We start from the raw sequence: 24,440 nt of genomic DNA, 5'->3' as shown, positions 1-24,440 counted from the left end.
GCGTGGCGAGACACAAGAGAAGAAACCACGAGATGATTGTGGGGAGAGTGACACTCTGACACGGTGAGGCTCTGGAATCATTTGGCCAAATATCCAAAATTGTCTTTTGTGTGTGTGTATAAATGTCTGTTTTTTTATTTTTACTTTCTCTTACACAGATGTCTTATCACAGCAAACAGTTAATGGATCATATTCCTTTTGTCCCTCCGCTGTCTCTGCATGGCATCTCCATGAACGACAGCGGGGCGCACTGCAAAGATGCGCTTCGACTCGGACTGCCTTTGCACCTGGACGCTACATACCTGGACCCTGGGCACGGCCAGATGTCGCCCTACAGACGGATAACATATTTCCCCTTTCACGGACACCTCGGCGTGTGCGATTATTCCTTCGAGCCCGCGTTTATCCGGAAAAGGAACGAGAGGGAGAGACACCGGGTGCGCTGCGTAAACGAGGGTTACGCGCGGCTCAGGGAGCATCTGCCGGAGGAGTTTGAGGACAAGCGGCTCAGCAAAGTGGAGACACTGCGGGCAGCCATAGACTACATCAAACACCTGCAGAGCGTGCTGGATATTAGCGTGTCCGGCATGGAGATGCCATTTGGAGACGCGCGCAACCTTGCGCCACTGCCGCGGCAGAGGATGGAGTGCAGCAGGGATGGAGAATCCAAAAGTGGACTCAGCGTCAGCGGGGACCTGGTCTAGATGTCGCTGATTATTTACCCAGTGTGATTTAGAGTCAATAAAGGGACAAGTTAAGTTGTTTAAGTTGTAACGTGACAAAATGGACAAAGATGCACGAGTTCACCTGCTGCCTTAAACACAACTTGACCATATTATTTCAACAGCAAGGTTTAACTTTTGATCAATGTACATGTGTCATTTCCTGTCAAGCAAAAACTACATTTCCAAAGTAAATGGCGATTTTAAGAAGGTAATTTCAATGAAATTCAAACAATAAAAATGAAATGACAATTAAACAATTGTCATTTTTGTGCTGCCATGTGCCTTTATTTATTTATTGCCATATAGTGAGATTTTTTAATTGTACAAAATCCAAGATTATAGGACTAAATGTTCTTTTCAGTGACCAAAATCATTGTTTGTGGACAATCTTTTATTTGAATTTTGTGGTTTATTATTGCTATTAAACTCCTGTGGACAAACATTTGCTGACTCTGTGAGCAAATCATAACAAAGACGACTCAACAAGCATCTTCATTGTGGTGTAAAGTCTGTGCAGACTGTAGTGATGATAAACCATAAACCATGAATAAACCTCGAATAAATAAATAAAGAAAAAATAGTCATCTAGCCTTTAAAGTGTTTGTTTTACCTTACCTTTCCTTAATTAATAGTGATAATTACCTTTACATGACGCTGCTGTACTCTACATAACCCCATAGAACCAGAAAACCTGCTAGAGAAGAGCTGTGCGTGAATGAAATGCAGCCTTTCGTCATTTCTTTAATTATACCTGTGCATATTTAAATAAATTCCTATCATGTCTTAAAACATTTATAGTTCTCGACAGTGGAAGTGAACATTATGTTACAGCAGTGCAGGCTGAACCGGTTCCTTAAGAATGGAAATCAAAGAGTGTGCACTGAAGAAAGTTGTGTGCGTTGTTTTTAGTTACCTGTTTGTCAGACCACCAACTCACCGCACTATATCTCTACCTCCTCAGGAAGTTTTTCCCCTCCTATTAGAGCGTGGAATGCATTTATCAGGGAGCCCTCAGCCACAAACACCCAGTTTATGCTTCCCACCTCCGCTGGCCTGCATGGAAGCAACTCTCCTTCTCCCCCCATTTCCAGTAATACCACAACCACAAACTGGGGAGAAGAAAAAAACAAAAAGCAAACATGATATTGTACACACAAGTAAGAGGGATTTCGAGGCACCAGCAGTTGAAGTGAACCTTGCAATGGAAGAATGGCATTGACAGCCATGAAGGCATGACGAACCCTCAACCAAAAGGTGTTTGCCTGTGCGGATTGTGAATTAGATCCAATAATAATTAGAGTAAAAGTGCTGGTACCCTGGGTTTGATGGTTCAGTGGCACTCTGCTAGATAAAGAACATGAAGCCACTTAAATGAAAGCCTTTGCCATGATGGATGTTTTCTTTCCTGATGCACACAGTCTGATTCTAATCAGATTCCTGCACTAAGTCCCTGCTGCAGGCAACACTGGATCCGACTGGAAAACCTGCTGCGTTCAAGGATCTAGTCAAATTTAAAAGTAAATGGTACAATTTAAAGGTGCTATCTAAGAAATCTAATGATACTTTTCCACTATACAGTACCTGCATGGCACGGCACGGCACGGCTCGGCTCATTGTTGGAGATTGTTGGAGATTAAGCTACGTTTTCAGGTTTTTAACTGATCTACAGTTCGGCATTGTTCGGTTTCTTGTGTCTCTTCCTGTGACGACACTCTGACCAGTGCCCCGGCAGTCTGGCAACGTCACGCATAGAATCGGCTCAGCTCGCTTGGTACAGTCAGGTCCATAAATATTGGTACATTCTTTTTGGCTCAATGGATTTGAAATGAAACGAACATGATGAGCTTGAACTGTACACTTTCAGCTTTAATTTGAGGGTATTTACATCCAAATCAGTTGATCGGTGTAGGAATTACAACACTTTCTATATGTGCCTCTCACTTTTTAGGGAACCAAAAGTAATGGGAAAATTGACTGACTATTTTTAATTGACTATTTATTAGGGGTGGGTGGGGGGGAAATCAATTCACATAGGAATCACCATTCTAATCATCCACGAATCATATTCAGAAACTTCTAAACTTTTAAGTTTCTATTAAAACCACATAAAACACCAGTTTGTGTTATTTGTGTACATAATTTGCCTTTTTAAACACACTATGCATTGTATCAATTTTTGAACCGAGAATCGTAGGAATCGAATCGGTTGAATCGAGAATCGATTTTGAATTGAATCGTGACCCTAAGAATCGGAATCGAATCGTGAGCCACCCAAAGATTCACATCCTTACTCTTGATGGACCTGACTGTATCTCGCCAGAGCAGGCACAAAAAAAAAGTACCAGGTACCAGGCAGGTACTATCAATAATGGAAAAGCAAAATAGCCATGCCGTGCCGAGCCGAGTTGCGTTAGTGGAAAAACGCCATTAGATATGTCTTTGGGATTTCTAAGTCTTTTTGACTCATCTACAGTTTGACATTGTTCGGTTTGATTCTTGTGTCCGACGTCGCGTTCGTGACTCTCCCTGTGTTGACGGCGCTCTGCCAATCAGTGGCCGGCAGTCTGTTGACACCACATTTAGGGCATCGGTTCAGCTTTCAGCTTGGAACCTCACCAACCAAAGAGTGTACTAGGGACTATCACTAAAAAAAACAAGTAGAGTCCAGTCCAGTCGAGCTGTGCCGTATAATGGAAAAGCAAAGCAGGTTCATCTTTTTCAACACGTTTCAGTGAAGTGGGGTAAATTACTTAATCTAAAGGGCTTTTTTCCCGTTAACCTAAGGTTTGCTGCCGTCTAACTTCACTGCTGTAGCTGTTATGTGCCTGCCTTTCTTTGGTCGGACACAGGGCCACCATGGGCCCCAGAGTAAAACGTGGGTAAACACTCAGGGACAATGACAACAGAGCTTCTTATTAAGGGTATGGAAACAAATAAAGGTTGATTTTAAAGTGGAAAAAAAGCCCCACTTCAGAACTCTTTGAGGGTGTGACACTTATTTCCATCACGCAACAGATTTGGCTTTTCTTTTTTCTTTTTTTATCTGAAACCTGCCTGCAAATGTTTTCTCCTACACATTTGTGCAGTGAAGGAGGAAGAGAAAAAACCCGCAAACACGCTCGATGACTGGCTGAGATAAAGTTTATCAGATGAAGTACAGATCAGCGCGGGACCACCGGGAAAGGTTTGCTACTACGTGTCGAGACAGAGAGCCCTCATCGAGAGACGGAAACGCCAAACGGAAGATAGAGTTGTGGAGTTGTTTCTCAACACTGCAGACACACATTAGCACAGAGGTCAAAGTCCACGTTATTACTAAAAAAAAAGAGAAGGTATAAAAAAAACACTAGAGAAAACAAATTAAAGCGTATATATCTGCATAAAACGCCAAAAATAAAAGGTGCTCATGAATTGGAGAGAAAAGTGCTGTATTGTATATCGTATTATTATCATTTCTTTGAGGCATTAATGACAACTGTGCCGCTTCCTTCCTGTATTTTAAACTATAAATATCTGCTTTTGGAAGCTGGGGATTTTAGTCTCTTGGTAACGTTAAAAAAACAGTAATTATATGCTATAATTATTACATTAGGTAATTAATCAAATCAAACAAGGCTGAGAGATTTATCACCAAGCAGAAACTAGTTCACCCAAAAAGAACTACACAGGATGAAGTTTTACGTTTATTAACTGCCATTTATTAATTTAAATACATATTTACATACAGGCTGTTAGGAAGCATTTAAGTGGATGACATTCATTTGTGTGTGTGTGTGTGCTGGAAAATCAGTGAGCCTGCAGTTCATACAGCTGCTCAAGGAGGGCGTCTTTCTCCAGCTCCAACGTGGAGATCCGATGATTTTTGTCACTCAGCTCCTGTCGACGAAGAAAGATGAACGTTACAGATGCCACACGAACGCACGCACGCACGCACGCACGCACGCACGCACGCACGCACGCACGCACGCACGCACGCACGCACGCACGCACGCACGCACACACACACACACACACACACACACACACACACACACACACACACACACACACACACACACACACACACACACACACACACACACTCGAACCATAATCCAAACCAACATGGGGTTAAGGGGGTCTTTTTTTAACTCAGTTTATATGTTTTTTTCAGTTATTTACAGTATTTTATTGTTCTATATATTTATATTGTTTTATAATGTGGACTCTTTACAGTGTAATGTATTTTTTTTTTACAATGTTATATCGTTTTTTTAAAAGCTATTTACAGTATTCTATTGTTCTTTACATTTATAATTTCACATACTTTTTAATTACAAGGTTTTTCCATGTTATTTCATTCATTTTGGAAAAAAAAAATATTTTGAATGCATACATTTTTCGTTGGTGTGTTATTCATAACATAATGGTGATGAACACTGTTTGGAAGGGCCCCCTGGGAATTTTTGCTTAGGGCCCCTACAGAGTCTAGAATCACCTCTGCATCTCTCCACCTTACCTGAGTCAGTACCGAGTTGTGCCACCGGAGGTCGCTGTCCGCCACAGTTTCAGGCAGGGAAGGGTCGCTTTTGGTCATTACGTTTGGTTCAGACATCACTGAGCCCAGAGAACCATTAACCCTGAGGATACGAGACCTGAGGAGGCAGGACCGAGTCTGAAAGGTGAGATGATCAGAAACTTAGAATTATTATTATTATTATTATTAGTAGTAGTAGTAGTAGTAGTAGTAGTAGTAGTAGCACTGATTATGTGGGATAAACATTATAATATAAATGAGGGAGGAGTAGGATTTGAACATCATGTCAACTTGTGTTCAGTTCAGTCTTTAATTTAGTGAACCATGAAATAGTAAGTCATATTGCTTATTAATATGTTTGTTTTTCCAATATCAGATTCAATGTTTTTGACATGTATCGGACCAATAATGATACTGAGTATGGTATCGTCCTTTCCATACACATCAAATGTTAATGATTTTTTAAAATGTGTAACCCTTAAATTGTCAAGTTTTTGTCATGATGCGTCTTCATTTTATGGTCTAAAAACCTCTATAAATTAATTGTTTTCAATTAATTTACTCATACTGGTATATGTGAAAGATTATTTCATATTTCATAAATAAAAAATAAACATAAAAAAAAAAAAAAATTACAACACACCTAGAGCACCAAAATGTGCTCATAAAAATGAACCGGCCCTTTCCATACATATCAACTAATTAATAATTAAAACATTTTGTCATCAAAATTAGTCATTTGAATGGGTTTCAATTAGCACATTTTTGTGAGTAGGTGTGTTAGTGTGAGTATTTTAGACAATTTTTTTAATTTTTTTTTTATAAAAAATACACTAAAAAATGCACAACCTGGCATACTATGGAGGACAAAACCCGACATAATAATAAATAAATACAGAAATAAATATAGGTGAACTGAAATGTAGAAATACATGTAGCACTTATTTATGTATTCCTGTATGTATTTATTCCTTATTTATTTATTTATTTATTTATTCCTGTATTTATTTATTTATTATTACGTCAGGTTTTGTCCTCCATAGTATGTAGAAATACATGTGAAGCACTTGTTTATTTATTCCTGTATGCATTTATTTATTTATTTATTTATGTATTCCTTATTTATTTATTTATTCCTGTATTTATTTATTCCTGTATTTATTTATTTATTATTACGTCAGGTTTTTTCCTCCATAGTATGCCAGGTTGTGCATTTTTGAGTGTATTTTTTTTAAGTCCTCCATAGAATACATCTTTAAAAATATGCATAAAAAAAGGATAGAGTAGTCCAGAAATGAAAAGCCAAAAACACAAAAATGTGTGTTTAAGGGTTAATCAAATTTCTGGGTTGAATGGAAAAAAAATCTATTCAGGTAGACAGACAACATTTATCTCAGCAAAACAAACTTATTTAACAATTTAAGCAAAACATGCTTAAATTTAAAATGTTCTTTGTGTGTATGGGAGAAGAAATGCTGAAATTCCAGCACCGTCCTGTACCTGAGCTGCGCCGTCCCTGCAGGAGTCAAACTTCCCTTTAGTCTCGACGTTGTCCTGTCGGGCCCTGTTCTCCTCCAGCTGCTGGTCGTACCAGAGCCGAGACTTCTCCAGAATCTCCAGACCAGACCAAAGAGCGTCCTTCTCCTTCTCCATATCCCTCATGCGCTGAATCTGCAGCAGGTACAAACACGACACTGAGGTGAATCGGCTGAAACAAAAACACAATATTCTCACCACATCACATTCCCACAAAATAAAAGAACTTCAGCGTTGATGTTGGTGACATAATCTGGTTTTGCCGCAGCGCATGTACATGTATGTTTTACATGTGTATTCTGAAGGCACCAGAACGCTGAATAAACAATCGTGACCACGGACAATGCAGCCAGGGTGTAAAGCGACGTGACCGGCACAGTGGGTGCCTGTTGTCTTCCAGAGGCCCCAAGGCTTTGTCTGCACACGGCACTAAATCAACAGAACATCAGGAGGCCTTTAGCTCCATTGTCTACACTCACTTGCATTTATACACTCACCAGTCAATTTATGTGTGGTAATAAACTTCTGCTGCTGTGGTGCATCTAATTCAAGGGTTGACATGAGGTTGCTTTTCTATCATTCTAACCCTTTAAAGGTGCATTATGTAATAAATCTAAAGCAACTGGCCATAACATCCTCCTAATATGTCACAGAGACTCAGGAATAATGTTCATATAACAAACTGAACTCACCAACAACAACAGTAGAGCCAACATATTTGCATTAAAAAAAATATTTTGCTTTGGCATGTGGCGCCACCTACTGCCGTCTACCAATCATTGCAGTCAGTAGAGTCTCAGCTGCCGAGCAACCACGGGTTGCCAGTTACGTCAGAAAACGAAACCTAAAAGACCTCAGTATTTTGAATTTGAATGTAGTAACCGTTTTTGGTCACCTTCTTACATATGGCACCTTTAGGGTACTAACTCAACCATTTGGTTGACCACACTTTAAGTCACTATACCTCACTGAAAAATGCATCAAGCTGAACTCACTAACACTTAATGTGACTTAATGTTCTGAATTTTGTACTTTATGAATTATGCAAACCAGGTTTATTATGAACAGACGTCTCAACCGTTTGGTAGAGGCCCTGTATCTGAAATACTGTAGGGTCTAATTTAAAAATAAATAAATACTGATTGTTGTTATTGTCATCATAAGTAAATAGAATAAAATAATTCCTACTGGCAACTTCCTGTTGGCCACTACCATAGTTGCCATGGTAACCTACATACAACTCAAAGGAAGGCGAGGGCAGTATCTCACTGAGTGAAAGCGTGCTGCATGGCTAGTGGGAACACAAAATATGTCTTTTAACTGTAACTCTTGCAAAATTCTTCAGATCACCTTAACATTTTTATTCTTTACACAGTATTTTATTGTTTTACTGTATGTGTAGGTCTTACATTTGTATATCTTATTTGTTTTATTTATCTTTGATGTTGTTTTTAAAGTGCTTTATGAATAAAGTTGGATTGGATCGGTAATAATATCATGATACAGAGATTTTGTTTTAATCAATATACTGCGAGATATACTATACTATATATAATATATCTTTGCAACTAAAAATATAATAAATAAATATACAATACAAAATGGCCCCTAAAAAGGTCAAGTGCAGGGAGTTATAATCATTTCACAATTACCTTCAACCAGTTGACGACCATAAATTTTAAGATTTACGACATAGTACTGAAGAAGCAAATTGGCAAGGAAATATATCATGCTTTTTTTAATTACATTTTTAATTAATTTTTGGGGCCAGTGTTTTAAAAAACATATCGTCAGACAGTTCGTCTCCCAACCCTAATCGAAAAAGGCAAACAAGTTCCTGCGTTACATAAGATTTTGCTGCGAGCCATAACAATGTGAGACACATTACTGCTGCTTTTTACAGTTTCTTCTCCTTTAATGATGACAGGTTTACAGTGGGCGGAACCCCGTTACATACACTGAGGTTTTAACAGAAAGCTGCGAGGAGCAAACTTGACATGTGGGAATGTGTCACTGGTTTGACGGCAGCCGTGCAGAACAACACTCAGACATGAGGCACAGATGGAAAAACCTGGTTTAAGACACCACGATAATGACACTGTCAGATTCCATTGGATTAAAAAGTTTAGTTCCCCTTTGATGTACTACAGATTAAAGACGATCTATTTCACAAACCGGTAAGACATGTTAATATGTCACCGATTAAATACTTAAAATATAAAACCTCTTCTGTCTGCACCAAAATATAATCTCACAAGTCTCTTTATCACTTTATTAAACCCTTCGGCGTTAAGATTGCACTCAGTCTTTAAGGGTCATCTATGTGGCTTTAAATAAAATCTCATTTTATTGTTGGACAACAAAAGCAACAGAATATTATTCTTTCGTAAAAATTATAATTGAACAACAATTTATTTGTGTGTTAAAATCACATGACAAAAATACTGAATTGTTCAGAGAAAGTTTAAGATTATTTGATGGAATCTTAGTGCTCAAATTGACATTTCCACTGATTTCTCAATTCAGTTCAAACTTTTATTGTCCCACAAGTTCTCAGGCCCCGACCCTACCATCAGTCTTTTTGGGGATGCCTAACCCTACACATGGGTTGTTAGATATTGTGGGGGCGATGGCCTGCCCCTGCCCCTTGTGCCCTAAACCTACCATTAGTCTTTGTAGCTGTGGTTAAAAAGACACAAGACATAAAGACACAAGATATAAGGACACAAGGACACAAGACACAAGACATAAGGACAAAAGACACAAGGACACAAGACATAAGAAGACAAGACAGGACACAAGACATAAGGACACAAGACAGGACACAAGACATAAGGACACAAAACATAAGAACACAAGACATAAGACACAAAACATAAGGACACGCAACAGGAAACAAGACAAAAGGACACAGGACACAGGACACAAGACATAAGGACACAAAACATAAGGACACGCAACAGGAAACAAGACATAAGGACACAAGACATAAGACACAAAACATAAGGACACAAGACATAAGGACACAAGACAGGATACAAGGACACAAGACAGGACACAAAACATAAGGACACAAGACATAAGGACACAAGACATAAGGACACAAGACATGTCTGATTGATTAATTGCACTTGGAATGAAAGAAAACTTGTATCTCTTGCACTTTGACCTCTGTATGGTCATCACTGGCTAAACTCCACTTTGTCATTCTAAATAATTGTCTGGTCCACATTTCTGACACAAAGACAACTGACAAAGAAAAAACAAGGTCGAACGTAAGGCGAACGCGTCCCTCGTCAAAACACGGTTTAGATGCCGTTACTGCTCTGAGCCACTCCTTCGTGTTCTTGTACTTGCTTGCACGACATACTGTTTGACGTGTCCTGTGCATACATGTGTAGAATTAGTGTTGAATGTTGACATTTAGCTGAATGAATCTGCCACAGAAAACACGTGTTACACGAGCCTAGAGGGACACAAACCTGCCTCTGCTTTGTTTTTGGCTACACTTCACACTTTTTTTCCTTACTTTTTGCCAAAAGTAACAGAGTAGTGACAGACGCACAGATTAAAAAATGTGTTAACTGCAGCACTTTTACCGCCCTGCTGTTAAAAATAGCTGTAGACAAGGAAACAAAGTGACTCAGAGGAAAGACACCATGACATGAACTGATTAAGATCACTCACACACACTCACACACACACATTCATCCTCCCCTCCTCACCCATAGGTAGAAGCGAAGTGCGTCCAGGCTGTAGAGGCTGGTCCTGAGTGGGATGATGACCACGGTGTAGGAGCCTGTGCTGGACGGATGACAGGCCATGGAAAGACGATCAGTCACTGTCTGCTACAGCTGCTGCCCCATATAAAGCTGCTGCAGCTGGAGCTGCTGCTGCTGCTGCAACAAACAACAAACAACAAATCACGGCTCGTTGTCGTGCTTTAGCGGCCGAGTCTGAATAATAGGCCAGGAAGAGAATGAGTGTGTGTTTTCCAGAGAGAGAGAGAGAGCGCGCGCGAGAGAGAGAGAGAGAGAGAGAGCAGGAGTGGAAAAAAAAGTAGCATGATACACAGGCAGAGACAGCATGGTGCCCCGGGGCGAGGGAATGAAAAATTCCACATGTGACTGCCATGACTGGTTAATCAACATCCAGTGACAGTGAGAGAGAGAGAGAGAGAGAGAGAGAGATGAGAGAGAGAGAGAGAGAGAGAGAGAGAGAGAGAGAGAGAGAGAGAGAGAGAGAGAGAGAGAGAGAGAGAGAGAGAGAGAGAGAGAGAGAGAGAGAGAGAGAGAGAGAGAGAGATGGATGGTGAATTAAGGTCAAAACATGCAGTTAAGGATGAATTAAAAGTGAACTATGGCAGGAAATTCATGTGAAAGTGAGTCTGCGGATGAGAGATTTACAGACAGGTCCTGTGTGTTCAGCAGAGGGGGAAAGAGTACTGGTATATTCTACTCAAGTAAAAGTACCACTACTTTCGTAAAAAAAAAATTATATTAAGGAACACATATTCACCATTTAACTATAATGTAGCAGTCACAATGGGTCAAAGGCCACTCAGGGACCTTAATTAACACCATTCACCTGTCCTCATCATTCACCTGTCACCACCATTCACCTGTCCTCACCATCATTCACCAATCCTCATCACCATTCACCTGTCCTCACCATCATTCACCTGTCCTCACCATTCACCTGTCCTCACCATTCACCTGTCCTCATCACCATTCACCTGTCCTCACCATTCACCTGTCCTCACCATCATTCACCTGTCCTCACCATTCACCTGTCCTCACCATTCACCTGTCCTCATCACCATTCACCTGTCCTCACCATTCACCTGTCCTCATCACCATTCACCTGTCCTCACCATTCACCTGTCCTCATCACCATTCACCTGTCCTCACCATTCACCTGTCCTCATCACCATTCACCTGTCCTCACCATTCACCTGTCCTCATCACCATTCACCTGTCCTCACCATTCACCTGTCCTCATCACCATTCACCTGTCCTCACCATCATTTACCTGTCCTCATCACCATTCACCACCATTCACCTGTCCTCACCATCAGCCTCATCCCCATTCACCTGTCCTCACCATTCACCTGTCCTCACCACCATTCACTTGTCGTCACCATTCACCTGTCACCATCATTCACCTGTCCTCACCATCATTCAACCTGTCCTCAACTGCCACAGTTTACAAAAAGTCAACTTACAAATTTTAAAGATTACTTTAAAAAGTAGTACTCAAAAAAACCTACTCAATTACAATAATGTGAGTACTTTCCACCTCTGGTGTTCATAACTCCTGGCTAAACATGAAAAAACAACAACATTATTTATCCTGAATCCCAGCTGTTAAGAAACATGGTGTTGGTGGAGGGAACAAGTTCAAGTTCACAAGCTCTAAACCAATTTTCCTCAGATCAAGGACTGGCTGCATTTTCTCAGAATCGTGTCACAACCTCAGCAGAAGTGGAAACTTTACTTTTGCTTTGAAGGTGCTGCTCCTCTCTGAAAACAGAGAGCATTTGCTTATTTTCTCCTCCTCAGTTCCCAGTGAGCTCTTTGTCCCAACACGTTCCCTGGAATGTGACATAACCTGGGGACGAGAGAATCACGCGCTCTCAGCGGGCACACAGGTGTGTGTGTGTGTGTGTGTGTGTGTGTGTGTGTGTGTGAGTGGAGCGCGCAGACATTATTTGGACATTATAACAACTGGGAATATACATTGAGGCAAAACACGGCTGGTACAGTTCAGCTTGCACGGCCGAGCAGAATGGATCCATGGATTTCATCCACAGAACATTGACTTTAACATCATTATTGTCAGTGTTCAGCTGCTCAGTGTCGCTGCCTCAGGCCAATGTGGCAAAGTTAGACTCATGGGAAACTGAATATCCTATACCAGGGGTTTGCAACCTGCGGCTCTAGAGCCACACGGGGCTCTTCAGCCACTCTGAGTGAACGCCTCTTATTAAAAGATTATAAATAAAAGTGTTTTCATATGTTGTGCGCCATTCCCGAGTAAGATGAACACATTTGGAGTTGTGTCCATCTTTGGATCCACATTATGACAGGCAGGCACAGCATCACCTACATAAAATCCAGATACTTGGTGAATTACTTTTAATTTCGTTAATTTGCCACAAACAATGAATGGACTAGCTCTACAAACAGTAGTTCTGCGTTTTTTATTACTTTATAAGAGGTTGGGTATCAGCAGAAATTAAATGGGAACAGTTTTCTTTTTCTTAAATTTGGTAAATACAACAACCTATTGTTCTTTTATATAGATATATATGGTATGTCTATATAAAAACCTCTTATATGTCGTTATCTTTATTTTATGATTCAAATAGGATTTGCGGCTCCAAAACGAAGGCGTGTTTTTGTTTGTTTCCTGGCTACAGTGTCTCTTGTTTATTCAGGGATATTGACTTGAGCAACAAGCAGTTTAACAGCAACGCCCAGAGTGAGAATAACAAAACAAATACAGGATCGACGATGCTTGTAATAATGAATAACAATAGAGGAATACAATTGACAAATCACATAAAACAGGATTGGAATATCAAATTTGGCATTTTAAACAATGCAATATGATGACCGCCTAATTAAAAACAACAAAACAAGTAAGTAGCAACTATGTCTTAAATATACTCAAAAAAGAGGACAACAAATAATCAATTAAATGTTAAAAATATTTTACTGAAGCAGAACTGCTATAATTAATTAATTAATTAATTAATTAATTAATTAATTAATTAAATTAATTTATGAATTAAGGAATTAATACCAAAGCTTAAGTTTTTAAAAGGTACATTAAAAGGTGGATTAAAATAAAGGCAATAAAATGCATTTCAGTATTGGCCTAAAATCATGTCACTCACAGTATAATCGTGTGCGTTTGATCCCGCCTACTGCAGCTTTAATTTGATGTCGTCAAGGTTTGGATTTTCCATCCATTTTCAACCGCTTTAAAACCAATACGGAAATACAATGAAGTGTGTCAAATTTGAATAACTTGCTTATTAACATTTTTTTTTTTTTGCGGGTGTGTGTGTTTCGTAATTTGCTTGTTTGTCTTAACAACAGGAAAGTGGGTGGTTGTGTTGTACTATGACTATTTTATTTATTTGTTTTAGTATTGTAATTTTATTTTATATAATATATGTAAATTGACTACTTGGGACAAAGGGGCAGAGTTAATAAGAATATTCTTCTGCTCCTTTTCTTTCATGATTTGGACAATTTTGTATTAAATTGTTGTTGTAAATAAATAAAAAAACCATCCCATTTTAGGCCTATAATCTGCATGTTTTTGGATTTTGGGAGGGACGTGGCGTACACAGAGCAAACACACATTGTGAGATCTTGGTTGTTTGTTGTGTTCTTGTAAATCCAGGAGTTAATAAAGTATTATTTAAGCTGTTGACTGCTATGATTGTACAGAGGGTGTGACTGAGACAGTTTCTCCCGAGGCAGTGCAACCCTCCTTAATTATCACACCACTTGCTAATAAAGCAGTTTGACATTTGGCTTTATTTCATATTTACTGTTGAAGTGCTTTAACGCTGCAGTGCTGATGTTCTTCCAGCAGAGGGAGCTCTAAGTGAACTCAGAGAGAGAGAGAGCTGACATTTTGTGCCTTTCAAAATTCTTACTGGTGCAAGGAGCTGCTGGATTTCAACACAACACCAGGTGGCGCTGCACAACAGAGATCTAAACCTATCCTCAAAAGTGTGTCAACTGTGTGTACACTGTTGTTTTAACTGACATAAGATGCAGTGTGTTGCTGGGTTAATAATTGAACAATCCTGTACAGAACATGGATGTTATCTAAAAACAGTGAAGATGACAAATGCTGAAGCCCCGGGAAAGTATTTTCACTCAACATCATGGGATTAAGCTGCTGTCAGGGGACGAGCATTGGAGTCTCTGAGGAAAACCCATGACCCTGGGTCATTTCTCAAGACATGTGATTGTCTTTAGGTTTGAGCCAGAGGCTCTGACGGCGCTCATGGTACAGAACAGTATATCCTGCACATGATGCATTGTCACACTGTATTCACAACGGGGGAGTGGAAAAAAAACTATTTATATGAAAACGTGTCTAATCTCATTATCTCACCTAAATGTCTCACTAATATCAGCAGCTTTACATTTCACTGTTGACACAAGATACAAACAAGATCACGCTGAACTCAACTTCCTCTGTGCGGGGGGGCCCCCTCGCAGGAAGTTCATCATCACACACATACACATACTGTAGTGTAAATACTTTCACACATGCATACTCTATTATGTTTTACACACATTTGTATATATATGTGTCTATATATATATATATACACCCCGTACATTTTTCAGTCACCGCCACTACTTTGCTGCTGAGTGGGCCTCTAGATGCTTCCTGTATCACTCCTTCGAGCTCACACACACACACACACACACACACACACACACACACGTGACAGAACTGGGTCTTAACCCTAAAAAATACCTGGTTAAAGTTGTGTGGACCAGCCAAAATGTCCTCACACACACACACACACACACACACACACACACACACACACACACACACACACACTACGGCCAGCATTGGCCACTCAAGGCTCACTGTTCCACATCATAGCTCTAAGGAATCTTATCCAGATATGTAACCCCCCCCATCCCCCGTTAACCCCCACCACCCCCAACACACACACGGTCACTCACATGCACGTTTCCATTATGAAACCGTCTCTCATGGGGCCTCATTAGAGACGGACACTCACCTCCTTGTCTCGAGACCCAAATCCACACACACACACACACACACACACTCACGATGCAAGAAAAACAAACCTTGCTGCAGAAGTAAGTGGTTGTACGTTAATCATTGGAGATGTTTACAGTTTGTCGGAGAAATGTATTCCTAAAAGCTACAGAAAGCTGTTTTTTAAAGTTTTTTTTTTTAAAGTAAAGAAGTAACTATTTGATCTGGTTTTGTCATTTTTTTATGTATTTAATATCTGCATTTTCTGTTATGTTCTTACTGTATTTTAAGATGTATGTAAACATATTGAATATAGATATATATACCAGTAATGGGAAATAGTGGGAGGGGGCGGTAATGCTTAGGTTAAAGAAATGTGTTTACATTGCCTGTCTTTAATATGAAAAATTCAATAAACACAATGTAAAAAAAACAACCCAAAACACTTTGTTGTGGTAAAACAAAAACGGACTGTATTTATGACGTATGTGTACAGAACGTATGTCATGTCATTATGTCATGCACTAAAAAAAAAAAGGTCAAAGTCAACAGTGAGAGCTTACATAATAGCAAAGTTCTGTTGTGTGAATAACAAGGGAGAAAAATTTACCTGAAAGTTTTTAAACTGATTCTTTGACAGTAAATTATTTTGGCAATGCTTTACCTGATCAGTAGTGTATCCATAATTAAATGTGAAATACAGGAGGTTTAGACCCATATGAACTGAAAAATAAAGAAAGCAACAATCTGATTATCGACCTTATTCTGAATAACACATTTTTTTGGACTATATTAACGTGAGTTGTGTTGACATTACATCACATTACAGCTGTGAAAACACTACATCACGTGTCAAACTCAAGGCCCGGGGGCCAGATGTGACCCGCCACGTCATTTTATGTGGCCCGCGTTGACCATAAACTACATTTCCCACAATGCATGGAGATTGCGTTACCCGCAAAGTGACGGCATCCTGCCACTAGATCGCAGCGTATCATTGCATATGCATCATGCGACGAGTGAAATTGAATAAGTATTAAATACAGAAAGTTATTTAGCAATATGTTACGGAGTAGTTACCTTTATTTTACATAATATTTGGTTACATTTAGTTACATTTAACACCCCTGCACTACATGATATATTTAAAATCATAAAGGGCCTGTGTTTAGGAAATAGTGACATCTAATGGTCAAACTGCAAACTGCAACAAACCTCTCCTTTCCCCAAATGCACAAGGAAGCTATGGTGGCAATCATTTTACGGGGGTCATATATTCAATTTCTGTCAGTAAACCCACCCTAAATGTTACACAACGGACACAACAAGACAAAATCAAAAAAAGGACAAAACCAGGCAGAACAAGCAAGCTCATCAAATCTTATTATTCATATCATATTGTTGTCCAGGTTAAACAAAGTCAATTATATTTTCAGAGGGTGGGCCATCTAGCGCCATCTGCACAAAGGTCAGCCTGGACGTTCAGTTACGCCTGTTGAATCCATTGCATCACAAAGTGGCTTGACAAGTCACACATGTGTCGTGTGCACTTATGTCACATTATGTCACTGCTCGGTGAATGTCACCAGTTTTTTAACAAGCAAAAAAATAGCCTTCAGTAAAACACACTTTATGTCTCTTCAATTCTGTCACATGATTACGACGGGTTCATTTCGTTATGAAACCCTTGGAAATCTTACATAAGCCCAGTTGACCCTGTTACCATATGACGGGGGGGAGGCCCCAATGCAGAGTTTCATAACACCAACTTCCCCCTTGATAAAAACAACCACTCCTCTCTCTCTCTCTCTCTCTCTCTCGCTCACAAACACACATATTGTCACGCTCAAGCGCAGCCCAACACTCCAAGGTCCGGGGGGCCAGATGTAAACCATATGTCCTCCAGATGTAGATAACGGCGAAAAAAAACCACACCAGCTGAAAGTGTAGCACCTCTTCACCTCAGCTGCGCGGAGCTGAAAACATCGTGGCCTCCCGAAAGCTCGCGATGACACATTCTGTCACATTATTTTCACGAGAACCGAGTTGATCATGTATCACTAAAAACAAGGAACCGATACTTATTTTTGTCATTTTTATTGGTATACTTCTTAGATTGCATTGACTGTTCCTCATTTCAAACAAGCTGTATCGACCTCTCAATCTATGACAACTTTAAATTTAAGAGCGTTTAGTTGAGTAACTGAAGGTTACAATTTTTATAGTGAGGAAATATAATATATATAAAGTGTATTATTAGAGTTTGTCTCATATTTCTCAAGCTTTGACATTGAACTGGACTCAAAGTCACGCCAGTGAGATCAAAACAAGTCCTCCTCGGACAAGGACAAAAACAGAGGATCAATTTACACCTTCCTTGCACCGCCCCTCCTACCCCCTCACTCCTTCTCCTCTTCTTCTCACGCCCACTAACACAATATGCAAACCTCACACTTCAGGCATCTCTGGAAAAAACCAACAAACAAACAAAAAGTGGTGTTAGTGAGCAAACACAGGTATATTCAAACAGATAGAAAATACATATGTACGTTACACCCAAAAAAACCCCAGAGGGCAAGTGCCTAAGGCTCCCCACCACCACCACCACCACCACCCCGCCCCCCAAAAAAGCAAACTAAACTAAACAAACATACTGAGTCAAAGTATCATTGGGCACATTTCCTATTAAACCCAGTCACCCTGACGCGCAAGTTCTCGTGGTGGTGAACCCCTGACAATATCCAGCTGCCACAGAGCGGCGTCGCTCGCTCTCCCTGCAACTCAAACTTCTGCAGGGCCGACACACACACACACACACGCGAAATCAGAGCACAGCTTTCTCCTCCATCCTGTCCTACAACCTCACCTGTGGCCTCCACAGCTGGGCAAATGCTCCCATGGAAACACCTCCAACTTCTGGAGTATGTTGTGTTTTCAGCCATCCTCTACAACCACCCCCCCCCCCCCCCCACCTCACACATAAAGTGCACACAAGAGTTCCAAATTTAGTTTACACCCCCAGGCGGTGTGTATAGGGGGTATGTTTAAGTGCTGTGCATTTGTGTATAGCGATAAGAAGAAAACATTACGAGCCACCATACTAATGCAGATATCCGCAGGCATGTAGGTTAAACTTATTCTCAGTCTGAGACGCATTTAGCCTGAGTAAAAAAAAACATCGGACAATCTTGAGATAAAGATTCTGGCAATAAAGCATCGGTTTTTCTCCCAGAACATCAAGCTATGGCAGCTATTGTTTTCGCTCTGCTTCTACAGAACATGTCTCCTTTCAGGCGATTGGGGAAAACATGTCAAAAATAAAAGATAAGGTGTTTATTTGACACAGCGATCAGTTCATTTTCTGTCGCCCGTGCTTCGTTATAGCCCACAGGTATTCTCCAGCACTGCTCTTCAGCGTTTGCTTTCGCTTCAAACTCGATCCACTGTATCAACATTTGCTAATGCATACTAAAGCCATGTCAGCACATATGAGCACGGCGCCTGGGTGTAAACAATCGTGTTTGCGCGTCGTCTCAGATCAGCGGTAAACGTGAACTCTCTCTTCGTGTTGCTCATCGCTCAGTCGACTGACAGACTGGTGTGTGACACGTCTGGTGTGTGGAAAATCCCCCCCACACACACACACACACTCCAACTGCACCTGCGTGTGAACCAACGCCGTCACCTCCGCTGTTTTTTAAACTGGTATCTCGCATCACAGCTTCCCCTCCACCGCAAAAAGACTTCCTGTCGCGCTCAGACTCAATGAGCACGTCCTCTTGGTGAGCATCTTCATCAATAAACTCTCTATAGCACCTCTGTCTCATCACGAGTGAAAACACGCGGCATTTAAATCTTAGAAAGAGGGAGTGAGAGAAAGTGAGAAAACCACTGTGTATAGGTATCTAGTGATGTTATTTGATCCAGGAGCTCTGGTCAAACACCAGCTACTGCATTCAAGTACACAAAATCTATTATGCAACATACACAAACAAGCAGCTGTATCAGGTACTCACTCATCTTCTACCGCTTTATCCTCCACATGAGGGTTTACAGGGGGCACTGGCACCAATCTCAGCTGACATAGAGCGTAAGTTGCGGTTCATTCTGGACAGATCGCTAGTCCCTCACAGGGCCACAGAGAGACAAAAAAAACCATTCACTGGGTTAGGGTTCACAATCAAACCAAAGATCAATTTAAAGTGTCTCAATTTACCTAATCCCCATATTGCATGTTTTTGGACTGTGGGAGGAAACCTGTGTGGAGAACATGAAAAACTCCATGTAGAAAGGCCCTTGTTCTTTGTTGGTCTTCTTGCTGCAAAGACAAGAGTGATAACCAAAAAGACAGCGGTCAAAAGGGTGAAGCCAAAGCCTTACAAACACAACCACAACCTTCTTGCTGCAAAGGAGGTAACAGTTAAAGAAACCAGAATAGAATATCCATCCATCGTCTACCACTACACATGAGGGTCGTGGGGGTGCTGTGCCAATCTCAGCTGACATAGGGTCACAAGGCAGAAACCTGAATATGTTCTTGTATTTTAGATTCTTCAAAAGTAGTGATTTGTTTGATGGTTTTCCAAAAGTCTTCAAGGAGTTCCCAGAGGTTCCCATCATAGGTATGGTTGGTACAAAGGTCTATACAGTGAACAGCCCTATTTAGACTAGTGTTTTAATCCATAAACCACACAACTAAGTAAAGACGAACAACAGTTCATTATTACTTTTAGACATGAAGGTCAGTTAATCCGGACAATTTCATCAAGAACTTTGAATGTGTTCCATCTGGTTTGCACTTAGCGGGACCATCGTTTGCTTTTCAACTGGACAATGACCCCAAACACACCTCCAGGCTATGTAATGGCTATTTGACCAAGAAGGAGAGTGATGAAGTGCTGCGTCAGATGACCTGACCGACACAATCAGCTGACCTAATCCCAATTGACGTGGTTGGACCACAGAGTGGAGGCAAAGCAGCCGTAAAGTGCTCAACGATGAAGTGTTGTTTCTCTTTACTTAGCTGAGTGGTTCTTGGATGGATTAGAACAGTAGTCAAACAGGCCTGTTCACTGTATAGACCTTTGTACCAACCCTACCTCTGTAGAACACAACTGATGGTCTCAAACTTAACGGGAACTCCTTCAAGACTGTTGGAAAACCATTCCAGGTGACTACCTCATGATTGAGAGTGTGCAAAGCTGTCACCAACGCAAAAAGTTGGCAACTTTGATGAACTGAAGCAATAAAAAACATTCTGTACAGTATGTGTTCCTTCATAGTCCGGATGTCTTCAGTATTACTGGTACTGTACATCGATCTAGGACCAAATAATCGGAAATCTGTCTCCACACAGCACTGAAGAAAATCAGGTCTGATCGGATATGAGTCACTTAAGCCTGAATATCTTCCTGATCTAGTAAACATCCTCAAAATAAATTGTGCTATTGACCAAATCCAACTGACTATAAATACAACTCAGGCTGCAGCTCTGTTAGCTGGATAACACAGTACATTTTGTTTATTTTTATTCCATTAAATCTTTGAATACATTTGAATAAAAAGTGTATTCACACGCACATGATAGTTCCTCCGACCTGAGCCTCACTGTGTTTAACGTGACCGTTGTTTTATGTCGCATACTAATGCATGCAAATAGAACTGGCCCTTTTGGGGCGGACAATAGGCGAGAACCAACAGCACAACAATGCAGGATTAAATATGGGAGGTGGGGCAGCACACCAAAACACACACACACAACACTGTAAACAACAAGCAGGGGGATTAGGTATGTAGACCAACTATACTCACTGTAAATATGGGTCAGAGGCCTGACACAGCAGTGAGGGATCATGATGAAGAAGCCTCTTTGTCAACACTCTGCAATGACAGTACTTGACACACACAGATTAGTAGGGCATTAGGACAATGGGGCACATCCCTAATTTTACTATCAAATGTCAGGGATGGGAACTCATTACTGACAGGGTCAGTGCTCAGAAGATGATGTCAGCAGTAGGGTTGGGCTAGAAAAAAAATATCGTCTTATACTGAAAATCTTGAAATCCATCTTTTATTCTTATTTCCTGTATCCTCTGCACAAATCGTGCGAGATACTTTGGTGTCGTGGTGACCTCTGTCACGCCCTCTGAATAACTGGGTAATTACTTCAAATTGTCTAATGTGCTTCTAGGCTGTATATTTGTCACTTTTTAAAGTTTGATTAATCAGAGTTGTACTGTGTGGTAGTCATTTGAGGGCACATTTTAATGTAAAATGTTAAAAAGATCCAATCTTCTTTTGTTTTTTTATTTTTTTGTCGTATGTTGTTGTCAACTTGGTTGCATGTTTTATTCGCTACATATTATCGCTTTGAGTCGCACGCTGCACTGCCTTGAACACTTTGCTAAGCACCCCCCACATGAAATTATAGCCCTTTCCAAGGAGCATTCCATAGTAGTGACGGAATTACTACAACCACGGCTGTCACACACACTACTCGCACAAACAGAAAGTGCTCCACAGTCCCTGCTGATCTGACACAACTAAAGCAGCGTGTCTCATAAACCTCCGCAGAAACAGATGTTTGTGCTGAGAAACAAAACACGACGTGATTAAAATTCTATGCGCCGTGTAAAAAAAAAAACCTTGAATAACCTCTGCGAGCGAGGGGCTTTGGGCGGCCAGCGGGCCTCTCAGATAACTCTTCCACTATGTCAGCGAAAAGCTGTGGGACAATAAGAAAACACAACAACACAGTGTGTGCAATTATAGGAAAGAGGAGAAGCTTTTTCACAGTAGGAATGGAGAGTCAGCAGTGTCATAACAGTTGAGGAAAAAGAAATAAGAAGCAAATGATGGCTATTATTGACAATAATAAGAAATTTGACATTTTAGAAGTGCAACTACTGATTATCATAAAACTAAAATAGAAATATGCTTGAGTGACACATTTGAAAGCCTTATTCTACACTCTTGGAAATAAAAGTGCTCAGTAGAACCATAAGGTTCTTTCGCTTGTCCTCATAGGAGAACCCTTTTTGGTTCCAGGTAGAACCTTACCTCCCGCTTAAAATTTCCACTTGGTTTTGAGTGCCCTCAACCGTGAATTCCCCTCATTGAGGGACCACTATATGCAAATTAGCGTAGTGAACGTAACGAACGTGCTAACCTATGTCACATGTTGACAATTATACCGGTGAAGCGTGCTACTATTTTCATACGTGTTCAAGTGAACGCCGTTACACACATCCAAAACACTGACAACACTACTCAGCAGAGCTAGCTAACAGCTATTCCGAAGCACTTGACAAATAGCCGCTAGCTAGCTAGTTCGCTAGCTGCTTTCATAAATCGTCCGTTATTTTCTGACATTGGTGTTCAAAGCTCAACGGTCCTGTGGTTGTATATCAAACCAACACATTCCATCACATTTCGACATTGTAACGTGCTTATTTGCGAAAATATATTAGTTCCTCGGCAGATGTGGCCGCCATCTTTGTTGAAAAATATCCGCTGGCTCGCTGATTTTGCAAAGCATCATGGGTAATTTCATCTTCCACTTCGTTTTAAGCCCACATCAGAGCTCACTACATTTTGAGGGTTGATTATAAGGGCAAAATCGCACTCAACCTCGCTCCCACCTACACATGCACGTGCAAATTTTAGGGTTAGGGCAAAAATGTAGGGTTAGGGTAATTATTGGGACGGGGCCTTATTGTTACCAAGAACCCTTTTAAAACCCTTTATTCAGGAAAGGGGTTTTAAAGGGTTCTCTGGATCAAAATGGTTCTTACTGGAACCATTAGTGTAACCAAGAACCCTTGAAAAACTAATTTCCAGGTTCCAGGTAGAACCTCAGCCCTTGTAGAAGAACACTTTTGGAACCCTTATTTCTAAGAGTCCAGATACATGCCAAAAACTAAAGAAAACTAGCATTTAAGGATCTTATACTGCGAAGTGTTAATGTTTGATTTAGTATAACAACGGACATCATCGACCAGTTATACGTGATTAATATACTGTTCACCGATATCATCTCAGTGCCGTTAATTATTAGTTAAACACCAGGCGGATGCCTTATCTGTGGACTTTCACCCATTTAACATCAGAGTTCATTAAACCAGAAAAAAAGTACATGTTATATAATATGTACCTTAGATTTGATTCGTTGTTCGTATTTGGCCTTCACACCTAGTAAAAACTGAATGCACATTCCTATGCACAGTAGTCTGCCAGTGTTTTCCACCACTCCACCTTCTTTACAGTATGCACTGTATATACATACAAATGTGGGAATGTGGTAAGTCTGCACACAAGTCAATAACAGCCGACTGACCCACACACTACAGTCACGTTGAAATGCAACGTGACTTTATGTTGTGGGCGTGGTGCCAAGAAAACCCGTGACGCAAACACTGCAGGAGAATGTGTGTCACATACGAGGCAGAGAGGAAATGGCCGCCGCTGCCAAGATATTTGACCTACTTCCACTGAGATTTGGAGGGAAAAGACTCGAGGACGGCAGTGGAGAGGTTTTGGGAGCAGAAAAACACCGAGCAGGATTTTAATATCATTTAAATCGGTAAGAAGTTGTTATTATCATTGTATAAATGTTCTGTAAACATATATTTAATATTATTTTTCTTTTAGCGCAGCGCTTTATTTTTGCTTTTTTCTGTGCAGCTTTATTTTTTTATTTTTTTATTTATTTATATAAAATTGTATGATTTTACAGTCATTTTTGGAGGAGTTGTTTACGTGCTGGCTGAACTCCAACTGCGAGTGTTTTGACGGGAACCATGTGACTGGCTCCTCTCGAAGGAGGAGGAGAAGGGCGTATCCTTCGTGTCTCATGAGTCCCGTAGCAAACAAGTCTTAGATAAGAGCAC

General features: G+C 40.5%; 2 protein-coding genes across 2 annotated transcripts; one reads left to right on the top strand and one right to left on the bottom strand.

Moving 5' to 3' along the window:
• Window positions 1-158: 158 nt before the first annotated feature.
• LOC310941617 (achaete-scute homolog 4-like) lies at window positions 159-704 on the top strand (the record flags this gene model as incomplete). The annotated part of the gene is made up of 1 exon (XM_083906803.1): window positions 159-704. The coding sequence occupies one exon, from the start codon at window positions 159-161 to the stop codon at window positions 702-704; it is 546 nt and encodes a 181-aa protein (XP_083762929.1).
• Window positions 705-4,502: 3,798 nt separating this feature from the next.
• On the bottom strand, window positions 4,503-10,668 carry sapcd1 (suppressor APC domain containing 1). Its single transcript, XM_083907277.1, has 4 exons — window positions 10,503-10,668; window positions 6,742-6,912; window positions 5,224-5,379; window positions 4,503-4,601 (listed from the first exon to the last, which is right to left on the bottom strand). The coding sequence occupies exons 1-4, from the start codon at window positions 10,599-10,601 to the stop codon at window positions 4,512-4,514; spliced, it is 516 nt and encodes a 171-aa protein (XP_083763403.1). The 5' UTR covers window positions 10,602-10,668; the 3' UTR covers window positions 4,503-4,511.
• Window positions 10,669-24,440: the final 13,772 nt, after the last annotated feature.

The sequence above is a fragment of the Microchirus variegatus genome, assembly GCF_963457635.1.
Source record: "Microchirus variegatus genome assembly, chromosome: 20".
Lineage (NCBI taxonomy): Eukaryota > Metazoa > Chordata > Actinopteri > Pleuronectiformes > Soleidae > Microchirus > Microchirus variegatus.
Note: the sequence above shows the minus strand (reverse complement) of the source record. Positions and strands in the feature narration are given on the sequence as shown.

Bases quoted from the DNA above. Each gene is read 5' to 3' on its own strand.
- sapcd1 (XM_083907277.1), bottom strand. From the start codon at position 10,601: ATGGCCTGTCATCCGTCCAGCACAGGCTCCTACACCGTGGTCATCATC. The intron at 6,913-10,502 runs GTGAGGAGGGGA...TACCTGCTGCAG, and splicing joins CACTTCGCTTCTACCTATGG to ATTCAGCGCATGAGGGATAT. The intron at 5,380-6,741 runs GTACAGGACGGT...CTCACCTTTCAG, and splicing joins GCAGGGACGGCGCAGCTCAG to ACTCGGTCCTGCCTCCTCAG.